This window comes from Equus quagga, chromosome 14, assembly GCF_021613505.1.
Source record: "Equus quagga isolate Etosha38 chromosome 14, UCLA_HA_Equagga_1.0, whole genome shotgun sequence".
Taxonomy (NCBI): Eukaryota; Metazoa; Chordata; class Mammalia; order Perissodactyla; family Equidae; genus Equus; species Equus quagga.
Window position 1 is genome coordinate 84,605,807 of NC_060280.1, and position 27,627 is coordinate 84,633,433.

The window sequence follows — 27,627 nt, forward strand, 5'->3', positions numbered from 1 at the left end:
AGTGAGGTGGGAGCCCTGGGTGGGCTGTCAGCACTTCCAAGTGTGTGAAGCTGAATTTTCAGTTCTGCTTATTGCCCTCCTTCTGACATTGCTCTTGTTTCGTGAAGATCTTGGGTTTCTCATCGACCCCCTTGCCTGGGTGGGGGTGGGGGCTGGTCCGCACTTCCTGCCTTCTCTTCCCGGGGTCAGAACGTGGAGGAGAAAGTTTGGAGGGGAAGAGGAGCCCCACATCTTTCCAGGTGACTCCAGGCCGCAGGTACCCGGGCTCCTCTTACCCGTGAAGTAGATCTGAGGCAGCGCTTCCCACACGTCAGCGCACACGGACCCCCGGGGAGATCTCGCTAAAAGGCAGATAGATTCTGACTCAGCAGGTCGACGTGGGGCCTGAGACTCTGCATTTCTGACAGGCGCAGCCAGCGCTGCTGGCCCTTGGGCTGTGGGTTGAGCAGCAAGGGTGTGAGGTTAATGTCACAGATTCTCGCCTGGGGCGTCCGCGGACATTGGCGGGGTCTGTGGGTGCATGGCTGGAGCGCGAGATGACATTTGACAGCAGCCGCTCTCTGTTTCTTGGCGTGCTGACTGGGGCTGCATCCCCGGAGAGCTTGGGGGCCGAAACCCAGGCGACGGGGCGGGGGGGTGGCATTCGAGACCTTGGCGACGCGGCCGGGAAAGTGCTGCTTGCTGCCAGCCTTCCGGGACTGTTCTCGGAACCTCCGCTCAGTCTCATCCCAGCTGCTCGGGGGCGGGATGCCAGGGGCCCCCCGAGGAGGGAGAGGCAAGCAGGGCGCCAGGCCACAGGCAGGGGCAGCAGAATCGTCAGATTCCAATAATCGCGGCCTCGGGAGCCTGCAGGCGGGCGGGAGGCCGGGGTGATGCTCGGCGTTCTGTGTGCAAATGTGGCCTCTTATTTTCTGGGCTGCGGGGTGGGGCCGAGCTGGATCTGGGCAGCACGGCCCCGCTTTGTTCTCTGCGCTCCTACTGACTGTCGGCTCGGAGGCAGGAAGCCACTCAGAGAGGCCCCTCGGCTCAGCTGGCTTTTGTCGGCGCCCCACGTCGCCCCGAGTCTCGAATTTGCTTTTCAGAGTGTTCGGGGAGCGTGGCCCGGCTGCTCTCAGCCGGGGGCAGAGGACAAGGCTGGTGACAAAGCAGGCCTGGTTTTTCTGGTCTATTTAGTCTCTCACTTCCAGGTTGTCTGTTCCAGGCTCTGTTTTCCCATCTGGAAAGTGGTTATTTGCTCCAACGCCTCCTTCAGCCTGTAAGATCCCTTGGTTTTAGGAAGCTTCCAAAATGCCCAACTGAGCTCTGAGGCCAAAGGGGAGACCGAGGCCGGGTGAGGTTCTGAGGGAGAAGGCTGGGAGGAGGGCAGGGTCTAACGTGGCCCGCTCGCCAAGACACGCTCTTGGATCCTTCTGCGGGACGGTGGTCTCAGTGCTCCCAGGGGACACTTGGCAATGCCGGCAATCGCGTTGGGTCGTCAGAAGCTCTGGTCGTCCTAGCTGGAGGTGAGAGGATGCTCCCGGTGCTGGTGGGCGGAGGTCAGGATGCTGCTCTCCTCCCGCAGTGCGCAGGCGCCCCCACGGACAGTGGTCCACGCGGATGCCCACAGCACCCTGGCTGGGAAGGCCCACTCCTGGGCCAACAGTCCCCTGGCTTCCTCCCTCTGGCATCCATCTGTCCACACCTGGACCACCTGCCCAGAGACCGCCGGCTGTTCCCCGAACCTGGACCAGGGGTGCTTCTGCGGGTCTGGGAGGGGGCCAGGGAACATTCCCGTTCACCGACCGACTTCATGTGAAGTGAGCAGGCCAGAGCCTCCAGGGGGATGCTCTGGCCACCTCGTCAACGGGAGGAGAATCTCGGGGAGGGGGGAGTTTGTGCCTGGAGAGAGGGGATGCGGTGTCTGGAAGCAGCTGCGTGGCCTGTCCCCCCCGGATCTGGACGGGTGGCTTCTCAGGGGCCTGCCCGAGCTGCGTGTTAGCTTTTCGTTGAGGTGAAATTCATCATTTTAAGTGGCTGATTCGGTGGCTTTTGGTGCATTCACAGTGTTGGGCAGCCGTCATCCTGTCCAGTTCCAAGACGCTAACCAGTATCTCCCGAGTCCGCACAGCCTTCAGCCCCTGGCATCCGCCAGTCTGCCTCCCAGCACTACGATTTGTTTATCCCGGACCTTTCACGTAAATGGCATCCTTCACTGTGTGGTCTTCTGTGCCGGGCTCTTTGCACTCAGCCTAATGTTTCCAAAGTTCATCCACATTGTAGCGTGAGCTGGTGCTTCATTTTTCCTGGCTGAGCACTATTCCATTCTGTGGATAGACCACATTGTGCTTAACCGTTCATTCGTCGATGGACGTGTGAGTTGTTTCCCCCTTTTGGAGACTGAATTTGTTTGAGCAGCTATTTTCTATTTCTTTCTTTCTTCTTTTTTTTTTTGAGGAAGATAAGCCCTGAGCTAACATCCGCTGCCAATCCTCCTCTTTTTTGCTGAGGAAGACTGGCCCTAAGCTAACATCTGTGCCCATCTTCCTCTACTTTATATGTGGGATGCCTGCCACAGCATGGCTTGCCAAGTGGTGCCATGTGCACACCCGGGATCTGAACCGGCAAACCCCAGGCCACTGAAGCAGAATGTGCGAACTTAACCACTGCACCACTGGGCTGGCCCCTCTGTTTCTTTTGAGTATATACCTAGGAGTAGAATTGCTGGCTCATATGGTGATTCCGTGTTTAACTTTTTGAGGAACCACCAGCTCTTTCCCCCCTGGCTGCACCATTTTACCCTCCCATCAGCAGTGCACACGGGTCCAGTTCCTCACATCTCTGCCAGTATTTCTTGTTTTCTTTTTCTTTGTTCTGGCCATCCTAGTGGGTGTACAGTGGTATCTCCTTGTGGGTTTGGTTTGCGTTTCCCTTATGGCTTGTGACGTTGACCATCTTTTCAGGTGTATAGCTATTTGAATATCTCCTTTGGGAGAAAGGTCTAGTCAAACCCTTTACTCATTTTTTAATTGGGTTGTTTGTCTCTTTGTTGTTGAGTTGTAAGTGTTCTTTATATATTGTGGACACTGGACTCTTACCAGTTTTATGATTTGCAAATATTTCCTCCCGTTCTGTTGGTTGTCTTTTCGCTTTCTTGATGATGCCCTTTGATGCACAAATGTTTTAAATTTTGGCCAAGCCCAATTTATCTGTTTCTTCGTTTGTTGCTCCTGCTTTTGGTCTCAGATCCGACCACCATATTTTAAATCGTAAGCCCCGTCCTCCTTTCCTACTTTTTCTCCCTGTAGCATCCACTGTCGTCTAACTGCGTAACTTCTAGAACTAACTATGGAACCTCTAACTTCCTGCTGTGTTACGTGGTTATCTCGCTTACTCACCGATCCTCTGTGAGGGCAGCCATTTTTGCCTCTTTTGCTCTCAGCTGTGTCCCCAGTGCCCAGAACAGAGCCTGGCACACAGTAGGTGCTGAATTAATTTCTACCTGATAAATGTTGGAGGTGAGAGGGAGGAATAATATCCACATTTTCCTTAAAAAGTCGCCTGCTGGGCATTTAGGGCCATGAAGCGACCCTGTAGGACACTGTAATGGTGGGCGCACGTCACTGTACGTTTGCGCAAACCCGTGGCATGCACACCCCCGGGAGTGAGCCCTGAGAGAACCTGTGGACTCTGAGCGATGATGATGCATCCATGTAGGTTCATCTGCTGTGGCAGGTGCACCGCTCCGGCAGGGGTGTTGAGAATGGGGGAGGCCATGCATGTGTGGGGGACGGGGGGCACCCGGGAAATCTCTGTACCTTCTGCGCAATTTTGCTGTGAGCCTAAAACTGCTCTAATTTCTTTTTTTTTGTTGGTGAGGAAGATTGGCCCTGAGCTAACGTCTGTTGTCAGTCCTCCTCTATTTTTCATCTGCGGGCCTCTGCTGCAGCGTGGCTGATGATTGGCGTAGGCCCCCACCCGGGATCTGAACCTGCAAACCTGGGCCGCTGAAGCAGAGCACACTCTGGACTTAAACCTCCACGCCACAGGGCTGGCCCCTAAGTGTTTTCTTAAATACAAAACAAAGGAAAATATTCTGTTTTAATGATTGGCAGCTCTTTCAATGAAAAGAGCCAGGAAAAAAAAGTCACCTGGCCCAGGTTTGGAGCCTGAAAGGGACTCACTGGGGACAAGACCACCGATGGGGGAGGGATCCGAAGTGGGGGGAGTGTTAGGGACAGTCGGAAGGCACCAGGCAGTTCCAGCCCAGGCGGGTGGGGGCAGGGGGTGTGTGCACACCTTAAACATCCCTTCTCCGTTCCCTCACACAAGCCGAAAGATTTTCCTTGACTCCGCGATACTCCCTTTGAATACATGATTTTAGCCACCATCATAGCCAACTGCATCGTCCTCGCCTTGGAGCAGCACCTGCCCGATGACGACAAGACCCCGATGTCTGAACGGCTGGTGAGTCACGACCCGGGCCTCTCCTTGCTGCTGGCGGGAGCGCAGGGCGGGTGGGCGCTTGGTGTGGGACACCGATGATCCAGGAGAGAGATGCCCTGACCGTCTACCCCCACCAGACCTGGTGTCACCCGGGAGCAGGGTGGGTGACAGGCGGTCACATCGTCCATGAAAATGTCAGATTCAGAACCAAATTCCTATGAAAAATTTGACCGTTCACAAAAATACAGACGACAATACAATGAACGTCCCCCGACGCATGAACTCATCGTCTAGATTCAGCAATTGTCAAGATTTCGCCTCCTTCTCTTCCTCTGTCCTTTTTTTTATCTCCTTGATTTGTCTTTCTCGGCTAAAGCATTTTAAGGTAGACCCCAGACAGCATGTCCATTTGCTGCCATATATCTAAAGTCTGCATTGCTCAGCATACGAGCGTTTGTCCCATTCCCACAGCGACAGTTAACAGTGGCTCCTTGGAACCATCTGAGAGCTGGTCAGTAATCATATTTCCGCGCTTGTCTCAGAAACAGCATTTTCCAGTTGGTTTGTTCAAACCGAGATTCGAACACGGTCTAGATTTTATGTCACTTAAGACTTTCCATCTCCAGCAGTGTTTCTCCTCCTGCCATTATCGCAGACACGAGTCCCACGGCCCTCAGGAATGTCCCACATTCTGATTGTGGCCCGGCTGCCGGCTGATGATGTCCTTCCCCTCGCTCTCACCTCCCCACGTTCCTTCTGCGTGGACGTCCTGTCCGCTCTGGGAAACGTTCAAAGTCCAGTCGGTCCGCAGAGTCCGCAGAGCTGTCACTGCGCACTGAGCTCCTTCTTAATCCCCATCGTCCCCTGGTTCCTCTCCTGGCCTTCCGACAGTGCAGAGGGGGCGACATCTCTGTCACCTTTTGAGCCAGCTGGAATAGCTCCAGTGTGGGGCAGGAGGTGTTGGAATCTGCTCATTCCTGGTCCGTTAAGCCTTGATGTTCTCAAGACTTTTCAATGTTAATAGTTATGTGTTCTAATGTGTCTTCTAAAAAAATATGACCGGCCTAGCAAAGCTATCATTGCAAGACTCTTTTTTTCTTATTTTTGCTTAAGATGACGCTGAGTAAAAGGAGTCAGTGGAAAGAATAGTAAGCAAATAGTAGGAACCGGTAACCAGCTGCTGTGGGAAAAGTCATGAAGGCAGAGCGAGGAGACTGTAGCTTGAGAAGCGTTTCCACAACAGATGGGAAAATATCCACGTGGGGGCTCCGTGGATGGGAGCTTGTAGCTTAGTTTCAAATACTACAGTCTCTCCGCTGGCAGCCGGAACGGGTGGGAGGTCTGGAGAGGGGCTGGGGGCCAGGGCGCTGAGCATTCGCCAGCCAGGGCAGAAGCATGGTTCCAATATTTTAGCAACCTGAACAGCTGTGCTGGTGCCTCCCAGCTGAGAACCATCACGAGTGTCAGATTTGGGGGTGAGGTCGGTGCAAAGACCTCGAGTGATGTGTGTGACAGGTAAACACGTTCAACCACTGGAAACTGGAAACTTGCGTTTTATTTGCTTTAAATTCATTGAAATTTAAATAGCCACATGGGGTCAGGTGGCTGCCATACTGGACAGCTCAGGTCTAAACAAACGATTCTCCTTGGCCACGTGGTGTGCGAGCTTGGCCAAAAGGGAAGGAGGCTGTCTTCTCCATCTGGCAAAGGCCTTTAGACAGGAAATTCCAGGCAGGATGCAGTGGGGGCGCTGGGTGGCTGGAGGATCAGCAGAGGTGAAAACAGACGTCCGGGTGGGCCGAGATGCTGACCTGGCCTTCTCTCCCCTCCAGGATGACACAGAACCATACTTCATTGGAATTTTCTGCTTCGAGGCTGGAATTAAGATCATCGCCCTTGGGTTCGCCTTCCACAAAGGCTCTTACTTGAGGAATGGCTGGAACGTGATGGACTTTGTGGTCGTGCTAACGGGGTAAGTGGCGTGTGCCATGTGTCCCAGAATCGTCTTTGAAAACACTGGCGTGGCCCAGGCTGGGCTCGGGTGGGGGGGGGGGGGCGCCGCACCCCGCGTTCGGCCGCAACAGGCGTCCGCCTTCTTCCCCCACTTGGTGTCTCGGCCGCGTGCTGCAGCAGATGCTTTCCGTTACCGTTAGAATAATAGCTGATTAGAGTTGACTGCTTCACAAGTGCTTTCTATTCATTCTCTCGTTTAATCATCACAACAACCCGATTAGTTAGGAAATATTAATATTCCCCTGTGACCGCTGAGGAATCTGAAGCACAGAGATGAACTCGCTGACCCCACCCGGCTGGTGGAGCTGGCGTCTGAGCCTGAGATCATGCGACTCCAGAACTGGAGTTTTTAACTGTTGGGCGCGTGTGGTCCTTTGGCCTCACTTGGGGAGATGCTTTTATTTCAAGTCAGTAAGTGTTTGCTGAGGGCCCCTGGGTGCGACGGTTTGCGGTAGGACCGTGGAAGAAAGCGAGCTAGGTAAGGTGTGGGCACTGCCTGTGAGGAGCTTTCGGGTCTGTGCGTGGGGAACCATGGCGGAAGGGTGGATGTGTGTACACTTTCCATCACGGACCTGTGCGAGGGAACACTAGCTGCTATAACAAAAAATCCAAAACTAGGTAATGACGTAAACCCAACAGAAGCTTGTTTCCCACTCCTCGAACGTCCGGAACAGTTGTTCATCATTGACGGGCTTCTATCCTCCAAACAGTGACGGGGACCCAGACCCTCGCCACGTTGTGGCTCCTCATTCTTAACCTGCAGCGTCCATGAGCTCTCTGCTCGTCTGCATTAAACCACGGCAGAGAAGCGAGTGTGGAGGGTGACACTTCGGAGGCTGGCTGGGCCTGGCAGGGACCTGGCACGTGCCTCTTCCACTCTGTTCCTGCAGCTGGAATTCAGTCTCATGAGCACATGTCACTCAAGGGAAGCTGGGAAATGTCAGACTGTGCCTAGAAGGAAAGGGATGTGGGTTTGGTAAATAGCCAGCCAGTCTCTGTGGAAGAGCCCAGAGCCTTTTATTAGATCCCGGTGTGGACATTACCATTGTGCACTGACTGCTGGCTCCTTTGCCCACTCACCCTCCTCCTCCTCCTCCTCCAGGCTAAGTCTGGCTCTTCTCTTCCAAGACTTCTTCTTTGGGAGGCCGTCCTCACAGTGCTCCTCTGTGAGGTCACAGTGCTCCTCTGTGAGGTCATAATTCTCCTCTATGAGGTCATAGTGCTCCTCCGTGAGGTGACAGTGCTCCTCTACAGGTCACAGTGCTCCTCTGTGAGGTCATAGTACTCCTCCATGGGGTCACAGTGCTCCTCCATGAGGTCACAGTGCTCCTCCGTGAGGTCACAGCACTGCTCCATGAGGTCACAGTGCTCCTCTGGGTTTCGTGCTGCTCCAGGTATTGTCCTCCTGGCAGGTGTCACGGGTCCTAGCACCCCGCTGTGTGGGCTGGGCTCTCCCAATTCCAGTTTTGGACACATTTGTTGTTTCCAAGTGACACTGCTTCCCTCAGAAGGATCTGTGACGTGCTGGGCTGTTTCAGCAGAGGCATCGATTTGAGTGGTCTGCTGTGAAGACTCTGGGCCAGCTCTGGTGGCCTTGGTGTCCACTGGGGGCCTCTGGAGCTGTGTCCACAGTCCTGTGGCTCGGGGCCCCAGCACATTCCAGGGGCATTTCATGGCAGTGGGCACTTTTCTCTTGGCTTGCTAGGAAACTCATCTGTGAAACAGTCCAGTGGCTGACCTTGTTGTTGTTAAAAATGTGTAATAAAAATATTCAGGCATTCACAAAGAGGTAGAGAATAATGTAAGAAATACCTGTACGTGCATTCATTCAGTGGATATTTATTGTGCACCTACTGTGTGCCAGGCTCTGAGACACGGCAGTGAACAAACCAGACAAAAATCCCTGCCCTTGTGGAACTTACATTCTAATGGTGAAGAAAGACAAAGGGAGTGTGTGAGCGAATGAACGAAATATCTAGTTTGTCAGACGGTGGTGAGAGCTACAGAGAAAAACAAATCAGGGAAGGGCTGGGATGTCTTATTCCCGGGGAGGACTTCAGTGGGAAGGTGATATTTGAATGAAAACTGGAAGAGGTGAGTACATGAGCCGTGAGGATGGCTGAAGGAGGAGTGCCAGGCAGGGGATGCAGCAAGTGCAAAGGCCCTGAGGCTGGGCTGTGTCTGGCATGTTTGATGAAAGATGGAGGCTAGGGTGGCTGGAACAGAGTGATCAGGGAGAGAGTGGAGGAGGCGAGGGCAGGGCGTTGACGGAGCAACCTGCCATCAAAGCGAAACTTTTCTATATACAATGTGAGTCCCTGCGCTCCCTTCTCTGGCCTCATTCCTTCTCTCCGCCAACCAGAAGTACTTTCCTGAGCTTTGTTTTTATCATTTGCATTTATGTATTTACACTTTTATTACATAAATTTATGAGATATATGTATATGGTCCTGTTTGGCATGTTTTAAGTTTCTCTCTGAATGTTTTCTTCTACAGCCTGCCCTTTGCACTCGACACGAGATTAAATTGATTGACAAGCATAGTTCGCATGTATCCCTTTTCACAGCTGTATAGTATTCTGTGGTGTGAATGTTCTACCATGTATTTATCCATTTGGGATGTTCCAGCTTTGGGCTATTTTGAACTGAGCTGTCCCCTCATTCCTGTGAGTGGGTCTCTCTGGGGCGTGTGCCAGGAGCGGGACCGCAGAGTCGTGCACCGTGTGTGTTCTCAGCTCTCTGGATGTTGCAGAGCGGCCGTGCCAGTTGCTCCCTGGGGCTGGCCTGGCCTGGCCTTGCTGGCAGGGAGGGGCCCCAGTTTTCATAACATGGTTCTTGAAACAGCTCAGGAAGCTCGTATCCTGTTGAGCATGTCGCCGGTCTCGGTGAGCGGTCGCTAAGTTGACAGGTGGCCGTTTGACAGGCCAGTTGGCCACCTGGATCTTGTGTACTCTCCGTGATTACAGCAAGGCCGTCATTCCTCTCTAGTCCCCTGACATCTGGTGAGACTCTAGAGAAATCCGCCCTCCGGGGCAGGCGGGTCCTCAGGATGGAAGCTCGCAGTGGGGACTGACGGGACCCGCGCACCCTCTGGAACCGCATGGAAAAATCGTGCGCATGTGTGTATTTTTCTGATCTCTTGTTTTCATGAGATTCCCAGGGGGTCCTGACCCTAAAGATACGAGGAACCACTATCGTAGATTCTGTTTCTTTCTCACCTTCTTCTCCTTTCCTTCTTTATTTCTCCTGCATTCCTTTCTCTTGCTTCCTTGCTCTTACCAGGGGTCAACCGTCCTTCTTTATTGTCTGGTGTTCTGTCTCCTTCAAATCAGCCACATCGCTCACTTTTATTACTTCAAATTAAAAGGGGCTTTTTAGTTTCCTGTTGGTTTATCGGGTAGAGGGAACAAAAGCCTTGCAGACGTCGCCGTCTGCTCGCTGGCCATGGTGAGGAGATGCAGGGGACCCATCACTCCGGGCTCCGGGGGATGGCGCGAGTGCGTTAATCTGACACTGACACAGAGATGACCTCAACCAGCGCCTCCTGCCTCACGTGCTGTCTTGTCACGTTTCCAAGCAAACCGCAGCATTAAAACACCATTTGTTTTTTACGGATTACCAGGGTTTTTGCCTTCTTCTTGTGTGAAGTTTGGCAGAAAAGATCTTACCCGTGGATTTTTGTCTGTTGTGTGTGGCTCGAGGCCTCAGAGAAATTTCTAACTTTGTCATTTTATCAAACTCCTTTAAAGTGTGCTCCCGTGGTGTTTGAAGGCCACATCATTTAACTGAAAATGGGGAAAAGGGAGATTTCAGAAGCTTGGCTGTATTTCTGAGATGATGGAGCTTTCGTTGTAATGCGCAAACATACAAACATCTAAGGGGTCAAACAATGCGGTTGTGTGTGTTAAGCAAAGAGACTGCGAACTTTTTGTATTCACAGGCTTAGCGCCAGACCTGGCAAATAGTATGTGTTCAGTAAAATAAATGGCCGCTAAGCTAGAGAGTGGTGACATTTCTGGCAATAGAGCATTTGAGGAAAATTGCTAAGCTGTTTAGGGAGGTGGGGGCCATCGCATTGAAAGAGCTGGTCAGCCAGTCCGGGCGTCTGTGATGGACACTCTGATGTCAGATAAGGCCTGGGACAGACGAGCTCTGGGTTCCTGCCAACTGTGACGTTTTGTGACTCCGTAAAAATGCAGGTTCCTTTTTGGAGGGTCCTGTGACCCGCCCCCAGGCTTTGGGAAGTTTTGCTGAGGATCAGAAGTGAACAAAGGCCCCAAGTGCTCGGGCAGCAGGAAGGGCGTTGGTTTCGTAGCATCACTGAATTTTAAGGTTCAGTGGACTCTTGATAGGTCCAACCCCTTATCTCACTCATGAGGGAGTTAAGACGCAGAGGGGCTAAGTAATTCGCCCAAAGTCAGACTGAGATGGTGGCGAGTCAGGAACCTTCCAGAATCAGAAGGTATGCTCGTGTCAAGGAGCCTGGAAGCCCAGTTTGGAGCTGCGAGTAATCGATGCCGCCCCTCAGGTCCTGCCTTCAGCCTTCACCTTCTCCTCCGTCCTCCCGTCCCTCCTGCCCCCAGCCCGTGGCCCCTTTCCGGAGAAATACAAAAGCAGCCTCTGAGAGTAACCCCAGTTCCCCCTTTTTTTCTTATGTAGTTGAAGAAACTGAGGCCCCGAGGGGTCAGTAGGACTTGACCAGAGTCACATCCCTTTTTGACAAATTGAACAAACACATGTCATCACTCCTCAGCTTTTCCTCCTTCCTTCCCCTCCCATGCAGCCGTTTGGAGTTGCCTGCAAATAAAAACAGCATTCCAAACACAACAACAACAAAATTTGCCTAACATTCTAACTCTCGAGACCAACGAACAGCTCCGTAAATATCAGCTGTGTTTTATTTTAACGCATCTCTGCATTAATTTCTCCCCCAGTGGATCAGTCACCGTCGGTACCCAGCGGGTTCCACGCTGTGACACAAGTGCTCCTGGTCATCAGAGAGCTTTATCGCTGAGAGGGCATCGATCTTCTTGTTGTCCAGGGCGTCTGGTAGCCGTGATGTTTGCTGAACTGTGTTCCAGCAGGAACCGCCTTGCTTCCCAGCAGCGGGAGCCGGTTTCTCCATCTTGCAACGATGGTGACAGCGATGATAGTGGTGTTGGCTGCCGTGACTGTTCTTCTCATCATTTATTAATCGCTCATGATGTGCCAGCACTATATTAACAATTTTATGCGCATTATCACATTTCAGTTTCACAAGCCTTTTTTAGAGATGGATCTGAGGCTCAGGGATGTTCAGCTACTTGCATGGGTCTCCTAGGACACGACCCCAACCCCTGGATGACAGTAGGCCCATGTTAAGTTCAGACAAAGTGCTATATTCAGCCCGGTATCCTTACAAGCATAATACCCGTTATTAACAATGGTGGCGACGTTGACAAACTGGAACTCACAAGGCACTTACAATATGACACACTACACAGGTACCTGTGCTCAGTTAGTCCTTACAACCCTCTGAGTTATTATTATTATTATCATCCCATTTTACAGATGAAGAAAGTGAGGCCCAAAGAGGTTAAATAACTTGCCCCAAGTCACCCGCCTCCTAAATGGTAGATCCTGGATTTGAACTCAGGCAGATCTGGATCCAGCATCCATTTTCCTGAGTCCCAAACTTTTTCCCTGAAGTCAAGTTTTCCAGAGAAGTCGGGGGGAACCCTTTCTTCTGTGCTCCATCTTGGGCTCCACTGTGGTGGGAGAAAATAGGCTAAAGCGATGGCCAGAAATGGGAGGTTGGCACAGCCCGGTGGTTAAGACCTCGGCTTCAGGGTCAGTAGGAGCTCTGCCGATGACAAGCTCAAGAACGTGAGTTACTCTCACTGAACCTCGATTTTCTCACCTGGAAGAGGGGAGTGATAATGGTGTTTCCCTCCCAGGGCTGTGGTGGGGATTAGAGAAGGCAACATACGGGGCAGATACCTTGAACTGAGCCTGTGGGCCTTCCTGAGTGCTTCATAAATGGGAGGTGGTGAACTGAAGGGAAAAAAAATTCAAACAGATTCCTGCGGGGGGTCTGGTAGATTATGCAAATGCCCGACCCGTATCTGGCAGCGCCCCTCCGAGTTACCTGGAGCCGCGGTGGTCAGTTCCCCTGCAAATGGACCTGTTTGCGCCTCCAGCCCTCTCACCTTCCCGCATCTCCGTTTGAGGGTCCTCTCCAGCATCGCAGGAGTTTGTTGAGCCCACATGGCAAGCGCTTAACACCCCCAGGAGCAGCCTTTAGCCAGTGAGCCAGGGGGTCGGGGTGCAGATACCCTGGCTTCCCCACGGGTCCGTGAGAAAACTGAGAGGTGTGGTCGACAGCCTCTCAAAGGACCCTCAGCCACACTGAACCCCACTTGCTCAGGATGCCGTTCATTCGTACACTCTTTACCTCTTCCTCTCTTTCTGGTTGATCCCTTGTGCTTCCGTAGGTCGCCTCTGAAAAGTCCCTGCCTTGAATCTGCTTTCAGAGAGGATCCCAAACTAAGGCAGGAGCGACAGCTGGAAGCCCAGCGGGTCGCGGGCTCAGCACCCTGGACAGCGCCCCGCCTGCTCCCTCCGCCGGCCTGGCTGGGGGGCGGGCGGGCGGGCGGGCAGGGACAGAGTGGGGCCAGATGGCTGGGGACACTGCTCCGCGTCGAGCTTCTTGGCCATCTTCCCTGTGCGGCTGGAGAAGCCCTTGCCATGCATCTCTCCGCAGGTTTGGGGGCTGGTCGAGGTCTTGTCCTCTTGAATTGCTGTGACAAAGGCCAGCCTGCCCCCCCCAGGGGCATCTGGCTACCGCCTCTGTCTTTGCAGGCTCGGCTCCTCCCTTCTCGCCAGGGCAGGGGGGGCGGCCACTGCGGGGAGAGGCAATGCCGGCGGAACGGGAAGCAAGTGGGTGCCCGGGGCCGAGGCCGTGGCCACCAAGCGGGAGGTGCCGGGCTCTGCTTTGTGCAGGGAGAAGCTACGGGGCCCCGAGACGCTGTGTTGTGACAGGGATTGCAGACGCCGGACAATCTCCGCTCTCTCCAAGGAGCGCCTGGGCCTGACCCACTGGCGGACGGCCCTTGCCTTCAGGGGGTTGTGTGGTAGAATGGGAAAGCTGAGGTTTGGGGGAGTCTGGAAAGGGAGCCCCTCTTTTCTTGACTTCTCTGGCTGTCCTCAGCCCTTTGGTGACAGAATCTAATCTCCAGGGTGTAAACATCCCTTTGATGCTGATGTTGCCCAGACTTATGTCTCTGGCCTGGAGCTCCCCCGACACCCCTTCTTGGGGAGGAGTTCGCAGGCATCTCGCGCTCATGAATCCAGCACCGAACTCCTGAGCACCCCGCAATGCTCCCCTCCTGCCTTCCTGCCGTCGGAGGGCAGCTCCCCCTCCAGGGGCGCTGGCCAAGCACCGTGGTGCCTCCTCCTCTCTCACCCCTGAGCCAAGCCTTCTGCACGTTCTGCCTTTAACGCACACGGGGTCTCAGCCCTTCTCCCACCGCCACTGCCGCCGCCCTGGGCTGAGCCGCCATCTCTCGGCTGGGCAGTTGTAGCCGCCTCCGCCCGGGGCCCTCGCTTCTGCCGTCCTCCCCACAGCTGTTGTCGACACAGCAGCCAGGAGGGTCCTTCTGAGACAGAAATTAGATCAAGTCACTTTTCTGCTCACATCCGTCCTGTGGTTCCCATCTTGTCAGCCGAGAAGCCAGAGTCCTCATCACGGCCCACAGGGACCTGCAGGGTCTGCTCCCCATCTCCGCCCTCGCTCACACGGCTCTGGCCACGCCAGGCTCCTCGCCGTCCCTTGAACGCTTCAGGCAAGTTCCAACCGCAGGGCCTTGGGATGGCAGGTCCCTCTGCTTGGCGCGCTCGTCCTCCAGACCTCTGCTCAGCCCGTTCCCCTGTCTCCAAGGCTTTGCTCCAATGTCCCGTGGGCCCTCATCTAAAGTTTCAATTCACTCCTGGCGCCTCCTGTCCTCTTTCTTCTATTTAGGGTTTTTTTCATGCATTTGCCGCTTTCTGACAAACTGGATATTTTCCGTATTTATTTCTTGCCTGTCCCCTCCACTGGCTCAGCTCCATGCGGGCAGGGGTTTGGTTTCTTCTGCTCGTGGCTGTGTCTGCCTCTGCCTCGAATGGAGCCCAGCACAGGGTAGGCGGCTGAGTGAGGGAGTCAATCAATGGTCCTGTGACCCACCCGTATTGGGGAAGTTTCACTGTAAGACAAACTGCTTCCGGAGCAGACAGCACCCGCCCGACGCCCCTGGGTGTCGGCTGGTCCGGCACAGTCTTTCCTGTGGTGCCACTTAGAGAAGAGGCACTTAGAGAATTTCGGGCCGTGATGCTCTGGTGTCAGGGACAGAGGCGGAAGGAGGTGGGAGCCCCTGGAGTCCTGCCCTGGGCCCGGCATATGGCTGAGGTTGTTTTTGTTTCACGTCGTGTCCCTGGGACGTTAAACAGAATGATTCTAAGGTTGACTAGGAAGGAAGAATAGAATAACCATTTAGCGAGCTCTTTCCGAGGAACGAGCGTCGTCCCTGCTCCTCATAGATCCCGGTCTGTCATCAGGAATGCTTCTCTCCACACGTAACAGAAAAGACAGCCGGGAGGGGCTTTCACGTTAAGTGGAGGCTGTTGTCGCCTGACCTAGAAACCCACAGATCGGTGGCCCAGGATTAACCGAGCGGCTCAGTGATGTCCTCCCACTCCCCCTTCCTCCATGTGTCGACTTTGACTTCATGGTTTGTTGCCTCACGGTTGCAAAACGGCTGCCACACCTCGTCTCACAGCCTCATCCGAAAGCAGGCGAGTCACGGTGGGGAGAGAAAGCTCTCGTTGGAGGCTTTGTCCTCTTTCTTTAGGTGGAAATAAGTTTTTTCCTGGAAGTTCCCAGAACACTTCCCCCTACATCTTATTGGCTGTACCTGGGTCACGTGACCACCTCCAGCTTCAGGGAAGATGAGAAATGTGCGTATCTGGCATTTTTACCGTTTTATGGGAGGTTGGCTCTGCTGTTGAAAAGACGGCGGGGGGGGGGGGCGTGGATGTGGTGGGGACAGTTCACAGTGTCTGTCACGTGTGGCCTGTGACTCTCATTCTGTTTTATACTCATTACTGTCTGGGCTTAAGTACACAGGACCATGTATATTATGCTTTGTGGACGATTTAAGTGTTTTCCAAGCTAACTTGGAGCGTGTGCCGTGTTCGCCTTGTGTGCTGACTTCAGAACCAGGCCTGAGGCCCCGGGTAAGAAGCACCATCACTGTGGAGACGTGGGTTCGAAGCCTGACCCTGCCGCTCAGGAGGGCGTGACCTCAGGCATCGCGGTTTATTCTCCGAGCCCTCATTTTGCGCATCCTGAACAAGGCTCGTGCGGGTCTCCCTCGCTGGGCTGTGGTGATGATTGGATGGGGCGATTCCTAGTCCATAACGGGGGCTTCATCAAATGTGGCCGAGGGGACGGGGCGGGAAAGATTGCCAGCTGGGATGGAGAGAGTCCTGGGTTGAGATAATTCCAAGGCTGGGATGACTCAGGACTCAGGTAGGATAATGGAAACGAGCAGGATTTAGGGGCTGTTTGGCCAGATGAAAGGACCTTCCAGCCCTCAGGACCAGCCAGCTCCTGACAGCGATGCGGGGCCCTGCGGAGAGGAGCACGCGTGCCAGTCGCGCCGCGGTGCCCGCGAGGCCTCGAAGCAGAAGCGGGCCGGGGTGGAAGATGTGGACGGCAGCGGGGAAACAGCCGCGCCAGGGTCAGCTGGAGAGAAGAAACCCTCTGGGGCCTTGGGGCTTTGTAACCAGGGGCAAAGGGTGATTCTAGCCGGGTTGTCCACAGGGAAGTTGGGGCTGCGTGAAATCTGGGTGCGGAGGTTCTGACTGAGGAGAAAAGGAGGCCACAAGCTGAGACCCTGTTTGGCAAGTTTGGCCGAGACAAAAAGGACGAAGACGTGTGGAAGGCCCCACCGTCTGTGTCGGATGCGGGGGCTGCGTGGTCGCGTGTGGGGTCCTTGGCCTCCTGGGTCCTTTCCTTTCCGAGGCACAGGAAATTCGCTGGAGAAGCCCCCGTGTCGAGGTCGCCTGTGGCCGCCAGGGCAGCAGGACTTACGTGCGTCTCTGGGGATCTCTTCTTGGCATGTCTGCTGGGTTGGGGGTTCAGGTGAGAGCCTTGTGCCCTGCGGGACGCTCCCAGCCCAGCAGCTTCCTGTGCGGGCGCCCGGGTCACGCGCTGGTTAAAACCATGGGCTCTGGAGTCTGAATAGACTCAAAACCCAGCCTCACTGTCTCCACGCTGTGTGACCTCAGGCGGGTAACTATACCTCCCTGAGTCTTAGCTTCCTTGTCTGGAAAACAGGAGGAATAACGCTCCCTCTCTTGTGGGGTTGTTTAAAGGGTTGACGCATGAATGTCTGGCACGAGGTGGGCTGGGGTGTGGGTGGTGCTGGCCAGTCGGCGGTCTGAAGAAAGAGGAGGGAACAGACGCGTCCCTCGGCCTCAGTTTCCTCTTCTGTGAAGCAGGAATAATGTCGCACCCACCTCAGAAGGTGAGATTCAGTGAGACAATGTGTGAAAAGTCCCATGGAGTAAGGATGCAATGTATTAGCTGTCATCAGACGGATCACTGTGATTAGGATGATGATGGTAATTATGGCCTCTTCTCCGGGCCGGTTCTGGAGGCCAGTAAGTCACCCGTGCAGGATGTTCGCTCAGCATCCATCCTCTTCTTCCCATTCGGGGACCCCCCGTGGGATCAGGGGACCCCATGCTCACTCACAAGCCAGAGGCTGTGGGCACGGGGGGTCATCCTCTCCCCACCCCGTGTCCTCAGGACACGTGATTCACATCCAGCCAGCCACCTGCTTCCCCACCCGGGAGTCTGAAAACGGAGCAAGTGGCCCAGACACAAAGGGGTGGCCCCGGGCTCCTTCCCGGCCGCCTGCTGCGGGGCGGGTCCACCTTGCTGGCTGCGTAGCCCCTGCCTGTTTGCCCAGCCACCACCTCTGGCCTCCTGTCGGTTATCTGAGCTTCCTGAAGTCCCCTTTACGCCTAAGACAGCCTGTCAGATGCTGGTTTGCGCAACCCAGGACCCAAACGGACCCTGAGGCGGATTTGAGGCCCTGCCATTTGCTCGGAGATGTGGGCAGACAGAGAGGGAGGCGCAGAGGGGCGAGGGCGAGAAGAGAAGGCAGCCCGGAGTGGTGGCACCAGCCGGCGAGCTCGTGCTGTGGCCCGGCAGCGCTCCCCAATCCCTGGGGGCCGGCGGGGGCCGGGGACGCCCCTCAGAGTCAGCCCACCAAGGGGGTGGGGGAGCCGGGGGGCTCCTTCTGGGTGTGAGCTCCTGGCCTGCAACGGGCTGAGCGAGCTTCTGCAGCCAGAACGTCATAGGTGCTGGTAGCGGGTGACATTGGTTGCGGCACAGCACTCGCGGGGTCTGCTCGCCCGCCGGCCCTGCCTCCCCAGTTCTGCTGCGAGTTGTTGCTTGGCTGCGCAGGTTTCCTGGGGAAGCATCTCCAGCGTCCGTTCCTCTCTAGGCTCCTGCGGTGAGGAGCACGGACGGCTCAGCAGCGGGAGGAGGGGACGGCTGCTCTGCGGGAGGGGGAGGCGAGGGCAGCGGGAGCCGGGCCTGGCCCTTGGGGACTTTGGTGCTGCCGACATGCTGGTGATGAAGCCACTCTCCCGCCTGCTGGGCCGCCAGGCCCCAGGTCTCTGCGGAGGAGGCCGAGGTCAGAGTGAATTAAAGTCACGGCGGTTTGAAGCAGAACAGCCAGACAGGGTCCAGGGTGGCCTGGGAGCCGGGACCGGGGATGAGTTAGTGACACTTTTTATTGTCTTTGGCTGGTGACAGTGAGGAGAATTTGTTCCAGAAAGGGAGAACTGAGCGACCTGGGCCCGTCTCGCTGTGAAGTGAGGGTGCATCGGCAGGGCAGCCTCTCCGCCGGGGGCGCAGCAACCCGTGTGTGCGTGCCCGGAAAAAAGGAGACCGGCTTCCTGTGTTCCCAAGTGGAGTCTTGAGTGGCCCAGAAAATAGGGGAGTGTTCAAAGGCTGTATTAGGAGTGCATTCAGTGGCATGTCACAGAAAATCCAACTCGTGGTGGCTTAAACCAACAGGAGCTTATCTTTCTCATGTTACAAAAAGTCTGGGGTGGGTACTGGTTGGCATTGGCTGGCGTCTCTGTGATTCTCTTGGCCTTCACCTCATGGTTGCAGAATAGTTGCCGGAGCTCCCGACATCATGTCCACATTCAAGCCAGAAAGAAGCAGGGCCGAGATGACTGCACTCAGCTCTACCAACTTTTGTATCAAAGCAAAATCTTTCCCAGAAGCCATCCAGCAGGCTCCTACTCACATCTCAAGGCCAGACACACGTCACATGGCCACATCCAGCCCCCAGACAGCCTGGGAAAGTGCTTCCCCTTTCTAACCGTTCTGGAGACTGTTGTATGTTTGGGTTTATATGCTCAGAGGTTGCATTTAAAGTGAGAACAGTTTATTTTAAAACTCAGTCTTATGTCCCCTTACAACCGTCTCTTCTGTCTGCCCCTCTGTGTGAGTTCTCTTGCCACCACGGTGCCGCGTAATGAACAATGTGAAACCCAGGGGCTTAACGTGACAGGCGTTCATTCGGCTCACGGTTCCAGGGCTGGTGGTCGAGGTGGCTCGGCCAGGGCGCCACTGGGTCTCGTTGTTGCCTGCGGGTCAGCGGGGCTGTCCTGGCCACAGTCGGTCAGCTGGTGCGGCTGTCAGGATGGCCTCGTGGGGCCTGCGCCCTGCCCTGCGGTCTCCGTCCTCAGCGGGTGGTACAAACAGGGTTCTGAGAGGACGGTGAGGGTCTCCGGAGGGCTGGGCTCAGGGTGGCCCGGCCTCACTGCGGCTGCCATGGCCAAAGCGAGGGACTCGGCCGCCCTGAGCCCAGGAGTCGAGGGCACCGAGCTCGCCGCTGGCCAGAGATAGAAGCCTTGCTCTGGGTCTCCTGGCTCAGAGGGGCAGAGGCCCGGCTGGCGGCGTCTGTGCGAGGCCTTTCTCCAGCCTTCTCCTCCGGAACCCAACTCTGTTCCCGTTCCTGCCGTCTTCCCCAGCTGTTCCCCCTCTTCCGTCCCACAGTTCCAGCTTCCTGGGAACCAGGTGGAGGGCGAGGTCAGCCTCAGAGAAAGGAAATTGGCATTGACTGGCCGCCTGCTGGGTGCCAGGGCCTTTGCACACCTTTTCCCCTTCAAGCCTCCCACAGCTCCACGAATATTATCACAGATGAGGAACGCTAGGCTCAGAGAGGAGATGTCACTCATCCAGAGTCACACAGCTAGGAAGTCCCGGAGCCAGGATCTGGCTGCAGAACCCCCCACTGCAGAGCCAGGCGTCCTTCTGTCCATGGTCGCATTTCAGAGGGAGAAAATAGGGAAAAGGATGCAGCTTCCTTCATCAGCAGCATCTGCTCACTCACCCCAGGACCTTGGCACATGCTGTTGCCTATGTCTGGAATATGCTTTCTATTCTGTCTCTGGCTAACTCTTCCTCACATGTGGTATTTAAAGAATGGACACTGGTGTGGACGTCGACCAATTGGCAGAGAGGCTCCCCCACAGAATAAGGGGCTGTTTTGCTACAGAGGCCGTGTTAGACACAGAAGTCACGTCTTTAAACACTAAAATAGTATACCACGTTGGGATGGTGACACTCAGGGAGTTACATGGGAACCGAGAGCGTGCGAGGGAGAGCCATTTGATGTCCATCTCGCATTCACGCAGAGTCATGAATAAATTCATCGCCTGGAATAGTAGAAAGACTGCAAACACTGCTTAAGTTCATCGCGTTTCCCTCTTTTTCCCCGAGATTGCATAGTCGGCTTTGTTGATGATAAACACGTTTGATGTGACTTCACTGAGTGCACAGAATGTGTGTTTCTAAGTACGTATTTCTGCCTCAAAAAGTTTTCAATCAACAGGGAAACACTTCAGCGTTCACTGGGTTGGTGGCCGGTCCCCTTCCTTTGCGGGGCAGAGTCGGGACGGAGGTCGGGCTCAGGGAAGACCTGAGACGAGAACGGGTGGGTGAACCGAGGCGTGACCCGCAGCTGTGACGGGGGAAGTGTGCCTTTCGGAGGGTCCGCCCGGCGCCGAGGGCTGGCGGGGGCAGAACGGGGGCCGTCATTCCGGTCTGTTCAGAAGCAGCAGAGAGCAGACGCCGTGCCCCAGGCGGATTGGAGCGGCCACGGCTCCCTGTCCATGTGGCCTCGCAGGCGCCGGGCCAGCCGGGCCCTTCTGAAGCCTCGGGCACTGAAGGCAGCGCGGCATCGAGGGAGCAGGGGCTGCAGGAACAGCCCCCCATTTCCCTTCTCTGCTCCCTTCCAAGGAGCGGGGTCCTGCCCGGCCCCAGAGTCAGACAGACGTGGGCGCCCCCGGCGTCCAGCTGTGGGGCCGCGGCAGCTACGGTCAACCCAAGGGCCCCTGAGGACTTGCCGCGGGCCCGGTGCTGTTCCCAACACTTAGAGTCAGTTATCTCGTTCCACCCTTCAAGTTGTCCCTCCCTCCTGGTCCGTGCTGTCACCGTCCCCATGACACACCTGGGGCCGAGGCCAGGCGTGGACCCGGGCGGTCAGGCCCTGCCCGCTCACCTCCACTGCTCTGCTGGCCTCTGGTGAGCCTTCTCATCTCTCTGAGCCTCGGTTTCCTCATCGGTAAGACAGGGTTCCCGGTTCCTGACTCACAGGACGGACGAAGACATCAATCATAATGGCAGCCACAGATGCACGCTCACCGGGCCGGCCTCTCTACTCCGTGCACTTTACAGGGACCTCTCCTGCAGGTGCCACGTCCCTGGGAGGTGGGGCCTGGCATCTCCATTTTACAGACAAGGAAACTGAGGCTCAGAAAGGCTAGAGGACCCTCCCCAAGCCACGCGCCCAGGAAGTGGTGAAACTGGGATTCCAGTGAGGAGGCCCGGCCCCCGGAACGGAGAGAGGGGCGACTCTGTGACTTTCCGATGCGGGAGTCAGGGAGGCGAAGACCTGCTTCCAGGCGTCTCTGCGTGATGTGGTCCATGAGGGTGGTGGACGCAAGTGGAAGCAGGGATGTGGGAGAGCGCGGCTGGGTGCAGGGGCGCAGGGTGGAGGTGGCCATCCTCGTGCGGCGTGATACTCGCCCTCCCGTGCTGCGTGTGCAGGAGTCTGAGCCTCACGCGGTATGCTCGTTTGTGCCTCACGGTGATTCTGAAGCTGGGCTCTCGGCACCCCCGTTTGTGGGTGCGACCCCGAGGCCCAGGTCGAGGATGTGACCTGCGCCCCTCAGCTAGATCAAGGTCACCCTCCACCCAGCTCAGACCCGGTCCGAGGCCCTGGGTGCGGGCGGTCCCCTCGGCTCTGGATTTGCGTCTTCAGCTGACACGTGAGGTGCTGCCTCGAGTGGGACTCGGACAGGAGAGTTCTCCTTGTTGCCCAGACCCGCCCATGCCCATCTCGGCGAAGGCGGCTCCACCCTTCCGGGGCTGGCCGGTCATCACTCAGCCCGTGTCCTGGCCTCTTTGGTTCCCTTCTCCTCTTCCCCATAGTCTGTCTGCCCTTGCCACCCACCCCCAGCAGCCAGAGGGTTCTGTGTGCACCTGAGTCAGGCCAGGTCCCTCCTCTGCCCAGAACCCTCCATGGCTCCCACCTCACTCGGAGAAAAAGCCCGTGTCCTCCTTGCAGCCACGAGGCCCTGCATGCTCCACTCCATCCCCTCCAGGCCCTCATCTCCCCCCACTCTCCTCCTCACAGGGGCCTCCTCATGTTTCCTTAAACACATCAGGCAGGCCCAGCCTCAGGGCCTTTGCACAGGCTGCTCCCTCGGGTGGGAACGCCCTTCCCCCAGGTCTCCGCATGACTCCGCCCTTGTTTCCTTTGGGTCTTTGCTCAAATGTCCTTCAGAACTATAACTGCCCCCCGCTCCTGACAACCCCACTCCCCCGTCCTCTACTTCATTTCCCTCCTCGCTGCTGCTGAGCAGCTGCCGGACCACACGGTCATCGTCCATCCACCACTAGACCGTCAGCCCCGTGGCAGTGGGGACTTTCCTCTGTTTTTTGTTCCCTGTTGCGTCCCAGAGTCTAGAATGGGGCCTGGCTCCCCGTAGGTGCTCAATAAATAATTCGTGGAGTGAGTTGTCCTGGTGAAATGCCCCAGGGGCCCCGCGCACTGGCTGGCGCCTCCGAGCCCTGGGCCCTCCTCCGCCAGCGCGCCCTCCTCCGTCTTCCCGTCTCGTCTGCCTCGCTGTTCTTCCTTTTTAAAAAGTTTTAATTGTGGTGAAATACACATAACCTAAAATGCGCCCTTTTAGCCATCTTTAAGTGTCCGGTTCAGCGGCATTGGGGCACACGCACATCGCTGAGCGACCATCCCCACCGTCCGTCTCCAGAACTTTCTCATCTCCCTAAACTGAAACTCTGTCCCCTCAAACGCTGCCTCCCCTCCATCCCGGGACCTCACGTAGGCGGTGCCTACAGCACTGGTCCTTTCGTCACTGGCTGCTTTCCCTGGGCCGCTGACCTCAAAGCTGCTGCACGATGTTGCAGGCGTCAGAACGTCCTTCCTCTTCAAGGCCGCGTGATATTCCATCGTGTGGCTGGACCTGCTTGTGTTTGTCCGTCATCAGTGGGTACGTGGGTTGGCTGAAGAGGCTGCGTGCGAGAACAGAGAGGGTGTGTGTGCACACGTGTGTGCATATGTGTGCACAATGACAAAGGCCTCGCAGGGAGGAGCTGCTGGCTGAGCAGCTTGGGGAAAGGAAACCAGCGGGCAGGAGGCAGAGCCCAGCCTGGGGAGGTGAGCAGGTGTGAGCCTTGTGGTCCCGGTGTCAGTTGACAAGCAGAGTGAAGGCTGTGGCCTTTCCGGAGGCCTGCTCTGTGTGATGCTCAGAACGCCACGCCATCCTCATGGCCGTCTGTGAGAAAGATGCCGTTATCATCTCCTTTATGAGCAGGGAAACTGAGGCACTGGAGTAGATAACGTCCCCCACAGGAAGTGGGCTGTGAGCCAAGCAGAGCAGGAAGACACAGAGTCGAGGGAGAAACAAGGAAACATAAGCGAGAAGGCTCTTGGGGACACGAGTTGTCTGAGAGACCCACTGGGACCGCCAGGTGGCCGGGACTCCAGGGGGCAGAGGGTCTCTGAGCACTTGGATCTGGGAGTCACGTGGACGTGGTGAAAACTCTGGCTCCCTGACTGTGGGCCTCTCTGACCCTCAGTTTCCTTATCTGTGGAATGAGAGGGTGCAGCCTGTCTCCCTGCATTGCTGTGAGGATGTCACGTGCCCGTTAGGGGGCCTGCTCTGAGGTAAATTCTCTGTAACGATAATCATGGTTGTCCTTGTTTGGGGGTGATGTTAGCACTTACTGAGTTCCTACTGCGTGCCGGGCCCAAGGATACAGTGGTCATCGAGACAGGCCTGCTTCTCACCCTTGTGGGACCTCGGTCCAGCCACGCTGCCTTCATCAGCTGAAGAAATCTTGTAAGTTGTGACAAGAATAACAGCAACCACCACTTGTTCTGAGCCGGGCACCGCTCTGAGTCCTTTGCAGATACTAGCTCACTCACTCTTCACAAAGAGCCCGTAAGGGGAGAACTGTTATTATCCACATTTTATATATGGGGAAACTGAGGCACAGAGAGGTTAACTAACTTGGCCAAGGCCACACAGTTAGTGACCCAAGCCCAGGGGTGCGGTCCCAGAGTCCGTGTGCTTCACCACTGTGCTTTCCTGCCCCGCTGATGGAGGTAATTTTTAGCCACATCGAGCAACCACATGTGCGTGTCCTTCACACACCTCCTCGGACCCTTGCAACAGTCTGAGGAGGCTGGTTCGTAGCGACCTCTGCTTTACGGAGAGAGAGGCTGAAGCACAGAGGGGGTGAGCACCTTGCTCGGATCCTGCAGCTCAGGACTCGGGGGTGCATTGGGGGCGGCCTTGGGCCTGCACCCACCTCCTGTGGCTCGTGGGGGAGGCCTTCCGGGTGCGTCTTTCCTGGTCTCTGTTCCCGTCTGCAGAGGAGCTGCCCGGGCCCCTCGCCTGGACTGTGCAGCGTGATTAGTGGACGGAAGGCATGAACGCTCTAGAGATGCAGCCTGGGTGCTTTTCCCCAGCATCGTGCCTGCCTCCTAAGGCAATGCGACCCCAGGCTTTTGAGACACATTCTATTTCCCTCAAAATATTTTGCCAGAGAAAATAGCAAATGGGAAAGAAATTCAGAGACACAGGCTCTCACCGTTTTGCTGATTCTCTCTCCAGCTGCGTCTAATCTGCCGCCATCCATGCCCAGTAGGTGTTCAATTCCGAGGATTAAATCTTTCATGTTGGTGAGTCCCATGGATCCTTCCACCTCCTGCTCCATCTCTTGCAGCCGTTTTCTGTCCCTGTGACGGGATTTCTCAGCCTTGGCACTGCTGGTATCCTGGGCTGGATAGCCTTTCGTGAGGGGCTGGCCTGCACCTTGTAGGGTGTTGAGCAGCATCCCTTGCGCCACCCAGTAAGTGCCAGTAGTGCCCCCTCTGCAGGAATGACCTGCAGATATTGCCAAACGTTCCCCGGGGGCAGGGTCCCCCTGTTGAGAATGGCTCGGTAGGTATTTCCCAGCACATCTTCTGTTTCCTTGAACATAATATGCAAAGGATTATAGTCAGTGTCTGATCACTTCAGTCTCTAAATTCTAAAATTTTCTGCCATACCTTGTCCTGAGCGCTTTCCTGTTCTGCATGTGAGGAGCTCGTTTTCCTTGGGACGTGGTTGGCGGCATTCCTTCGAGGCCTGAGAGGAGGGGAGCCCTCCCCGGGAGATCTGCACGTGCTTCTCTGGGCGCCGGGGGTCACCTTGACCTGGTGCAGAGCCCGCGTGTTGAGGGTTTAGGGTGCAGTGTCCACGAAGGCCAGCATGGCTGTCACTTTCCTCCTTCTCTGCTAAGTGCCCAAGCAATGCTCCTATCTCCTGCCGTGGCAGATGGCGCAATCTCTCACCCTAGAACGGCAGCCTTGGGGTCCCATCCAAGGGCAGGGCTCTCCCTTTTAGGCTCCATCTTGAGTGGGCCCTGGGCGCTGCCTTCCCCTCCGCCCCCGGAGGCCATGAGGCTGAAGCCGCAGACGCCCCAGAGCGTGGCTTCCATGCTGCCATCTCCTGGAGGTTCCTGGTGTCTCTTAAACTTGAGAATTATCCACTAAATTGCGGGGCCTTTAGGGCTTCAGCAGGAGGGTCTCAGGACTCTGTGCGAGACCGCTGACTGTTCCCAGCGAGAGTCACTCTGCTGGCCCGGCCTGGCCTGCCGTGTGGGTTAGAGAAGACGGCTGAGCTGCCAGCGCGCAGCGGCCGTTTCCGTGGCAGACGGTGTGAGCGGGAAGGACAGGAGCGCCCCAGAGGGCAGGGCGAGGGGCGGCACCCAGGGAAGGCAGGGCGCGCAGGCCTCCTTGGGTGACGTTTCAGATTTTTGCCGGTGTTGTTGACTCTTTCTGGGAGCAGCTCTGGGCACCCGAAGTGTCACGTGGCTCTGAGTGGAGTTTCTGGAAGAGAATTCTGCCTGGAACTGAGCCCTGGCCCGTGCAGCACTGGCTGCTCCGTGTCACCTTCTTCCCCTCTGAGATCCACAGTGCGTGAGCACACACCTGCACACACTCATGCACGGACACGTGCAGTCACCCCCATAAACACACACGCGCACGCACGTGCACACATGTGCATACATACACGCGCATACCCACGCACGCACACACATGCACACCCATGCATGCACACATGCACACACGTGCAAACCCGTGCACACACGCACGCACACACACTGCCCCATGTACCTCATTGTGGTCTGGGTGCTGCGACTTGTCTGCATTCCTGGCCAGAGTTAAGGAAGAAGGGAGCTGCCAGCCCTCCGTCACACGTTCTGCCATTGAAGCGCTCGGCTGACTGACTTGGTCTCCTTTCTCCGTTGCCCTCTGTCCGCTGAGCTCCTTGGAGACGGAGACCAGTTTGTCTGTTTTAGAATCACTACAGCCCTGGGCCTGGCAAGCAGGCAGGACTTCTGAAAATGTGTCGAGTGGACTCACTTTCTCTTGAGATGCAACTAGGACAGAATCTCGTGGTTCTGAAGCAGCTTTAAGGCTGTATGACTGCGTGCCAGGTCCCTGACACCACCTTCAGGTTTGATGGGTTCGCTAAAAGGGCTCGCAGGACCCAGAAAAGCTTGATACTCACAGTTCCAGTTTATTAATGAAAAGGATGCAGATTAAAATCTGCACAGCAAAAGGTGCGTAGGGCAGGACCTAGGAGAGACCAGGCACCAGCTCCCAGCTGTCCCCTCCCGGGGGAGCTGTGCAGACGGGGCTCCATTGTCCCACCACATGTGACAACACGCATGGTGTGCTGCTAACCAGGGATGCTCGCTTGAGCATTGGTGTCCTAGGTTTTTATTGGGGCTCAATCACATAGACATGGGGCACACGTGACTGATTTTAACAGCTTAGTTACCACCCCCAGAGATCAAACACAGCATACCCCAGGCCCCCGGTGAACACAAACAAGCATTCCCCATAAATCACATTGTTCACATGAATTATCTAGCACAGCCCAGGGCCCAGGTGTGCAAAGACACTCTTCTCAGGCAGGATATTCCAAGAGCCCAGAGGTCGTCTCCCCGGGGACAGTCCAGGGCCAGGCCTTCCTTTGGGATATGCAGGGTTCAGACACCCCAGCCCCACTGAGTTAAGCTTTACTGCACAAAATGCAAATCTAACCAAGTTGTTCCCCTCGCTAAGTCCTCTCAAGGTGACCCGTTGCTCTTACCAGGCCTTCCTGACCCTGTGTTGTCCGTCCACCTCCCGTGTCGTCTCTCATCTCAGACTACATCAGACTCCTTTAAGATCCTCTGGCGTCCTGTGCTTTCCCTCCCTGGGCAGCCTTGGGAGTACACATCCTTCTTCCTGAAATGTTTCCTCTTCTTCTTCGTCCCCTCTCTGCCTTCAGTTCTCAGAACAGGCATCAATTCCTAAAAAATCCCGCCCTGAGCCTCCAGGTCTGGGTGAAGAGCTTTCCTTTTGCTCTGAGAGTGCCCTTCCGCTGGATTTCTCATCCTGTTATTTTGTCGCTGAGCTTTTGAGGATCTGCGTCCCTCCTGCTCGGCCGTAAGCTCCGTCCTGAGAGCAGGGCCTGGTGCAGCCCGTGGTCACGTCTCCAGCAGCTGGGACATCCG

General features: G+C 55.9%; 1 protein-coding gene across 1 annotated transcript in view; it reads left to right on the top strand.

Moving 5' to 3' along the window:
* The window catches only part of CACNA1A (calcium voltage-gated channel subunit alpha1 A), a 199,242-nt gene that overhangs the window by 29,992 nt on the left and 141,623 nt on the right, over window positions 1–27,627 (top strand). The window contains exons 2-3 of the mRNA XM_046638279.1: window positions 4,338–4,443; window positions 6,255–6,394. Of these exons, the coding sequence (XP_046494235.1) occupies window positions 4,338–4,443; window positions 6,255–6,394 (246 nt within the window). The remainder of the gene's footprint in view (window positions 1–4,337; window positions 4,444–6,254; window positions 6,395–27,627) is intronic.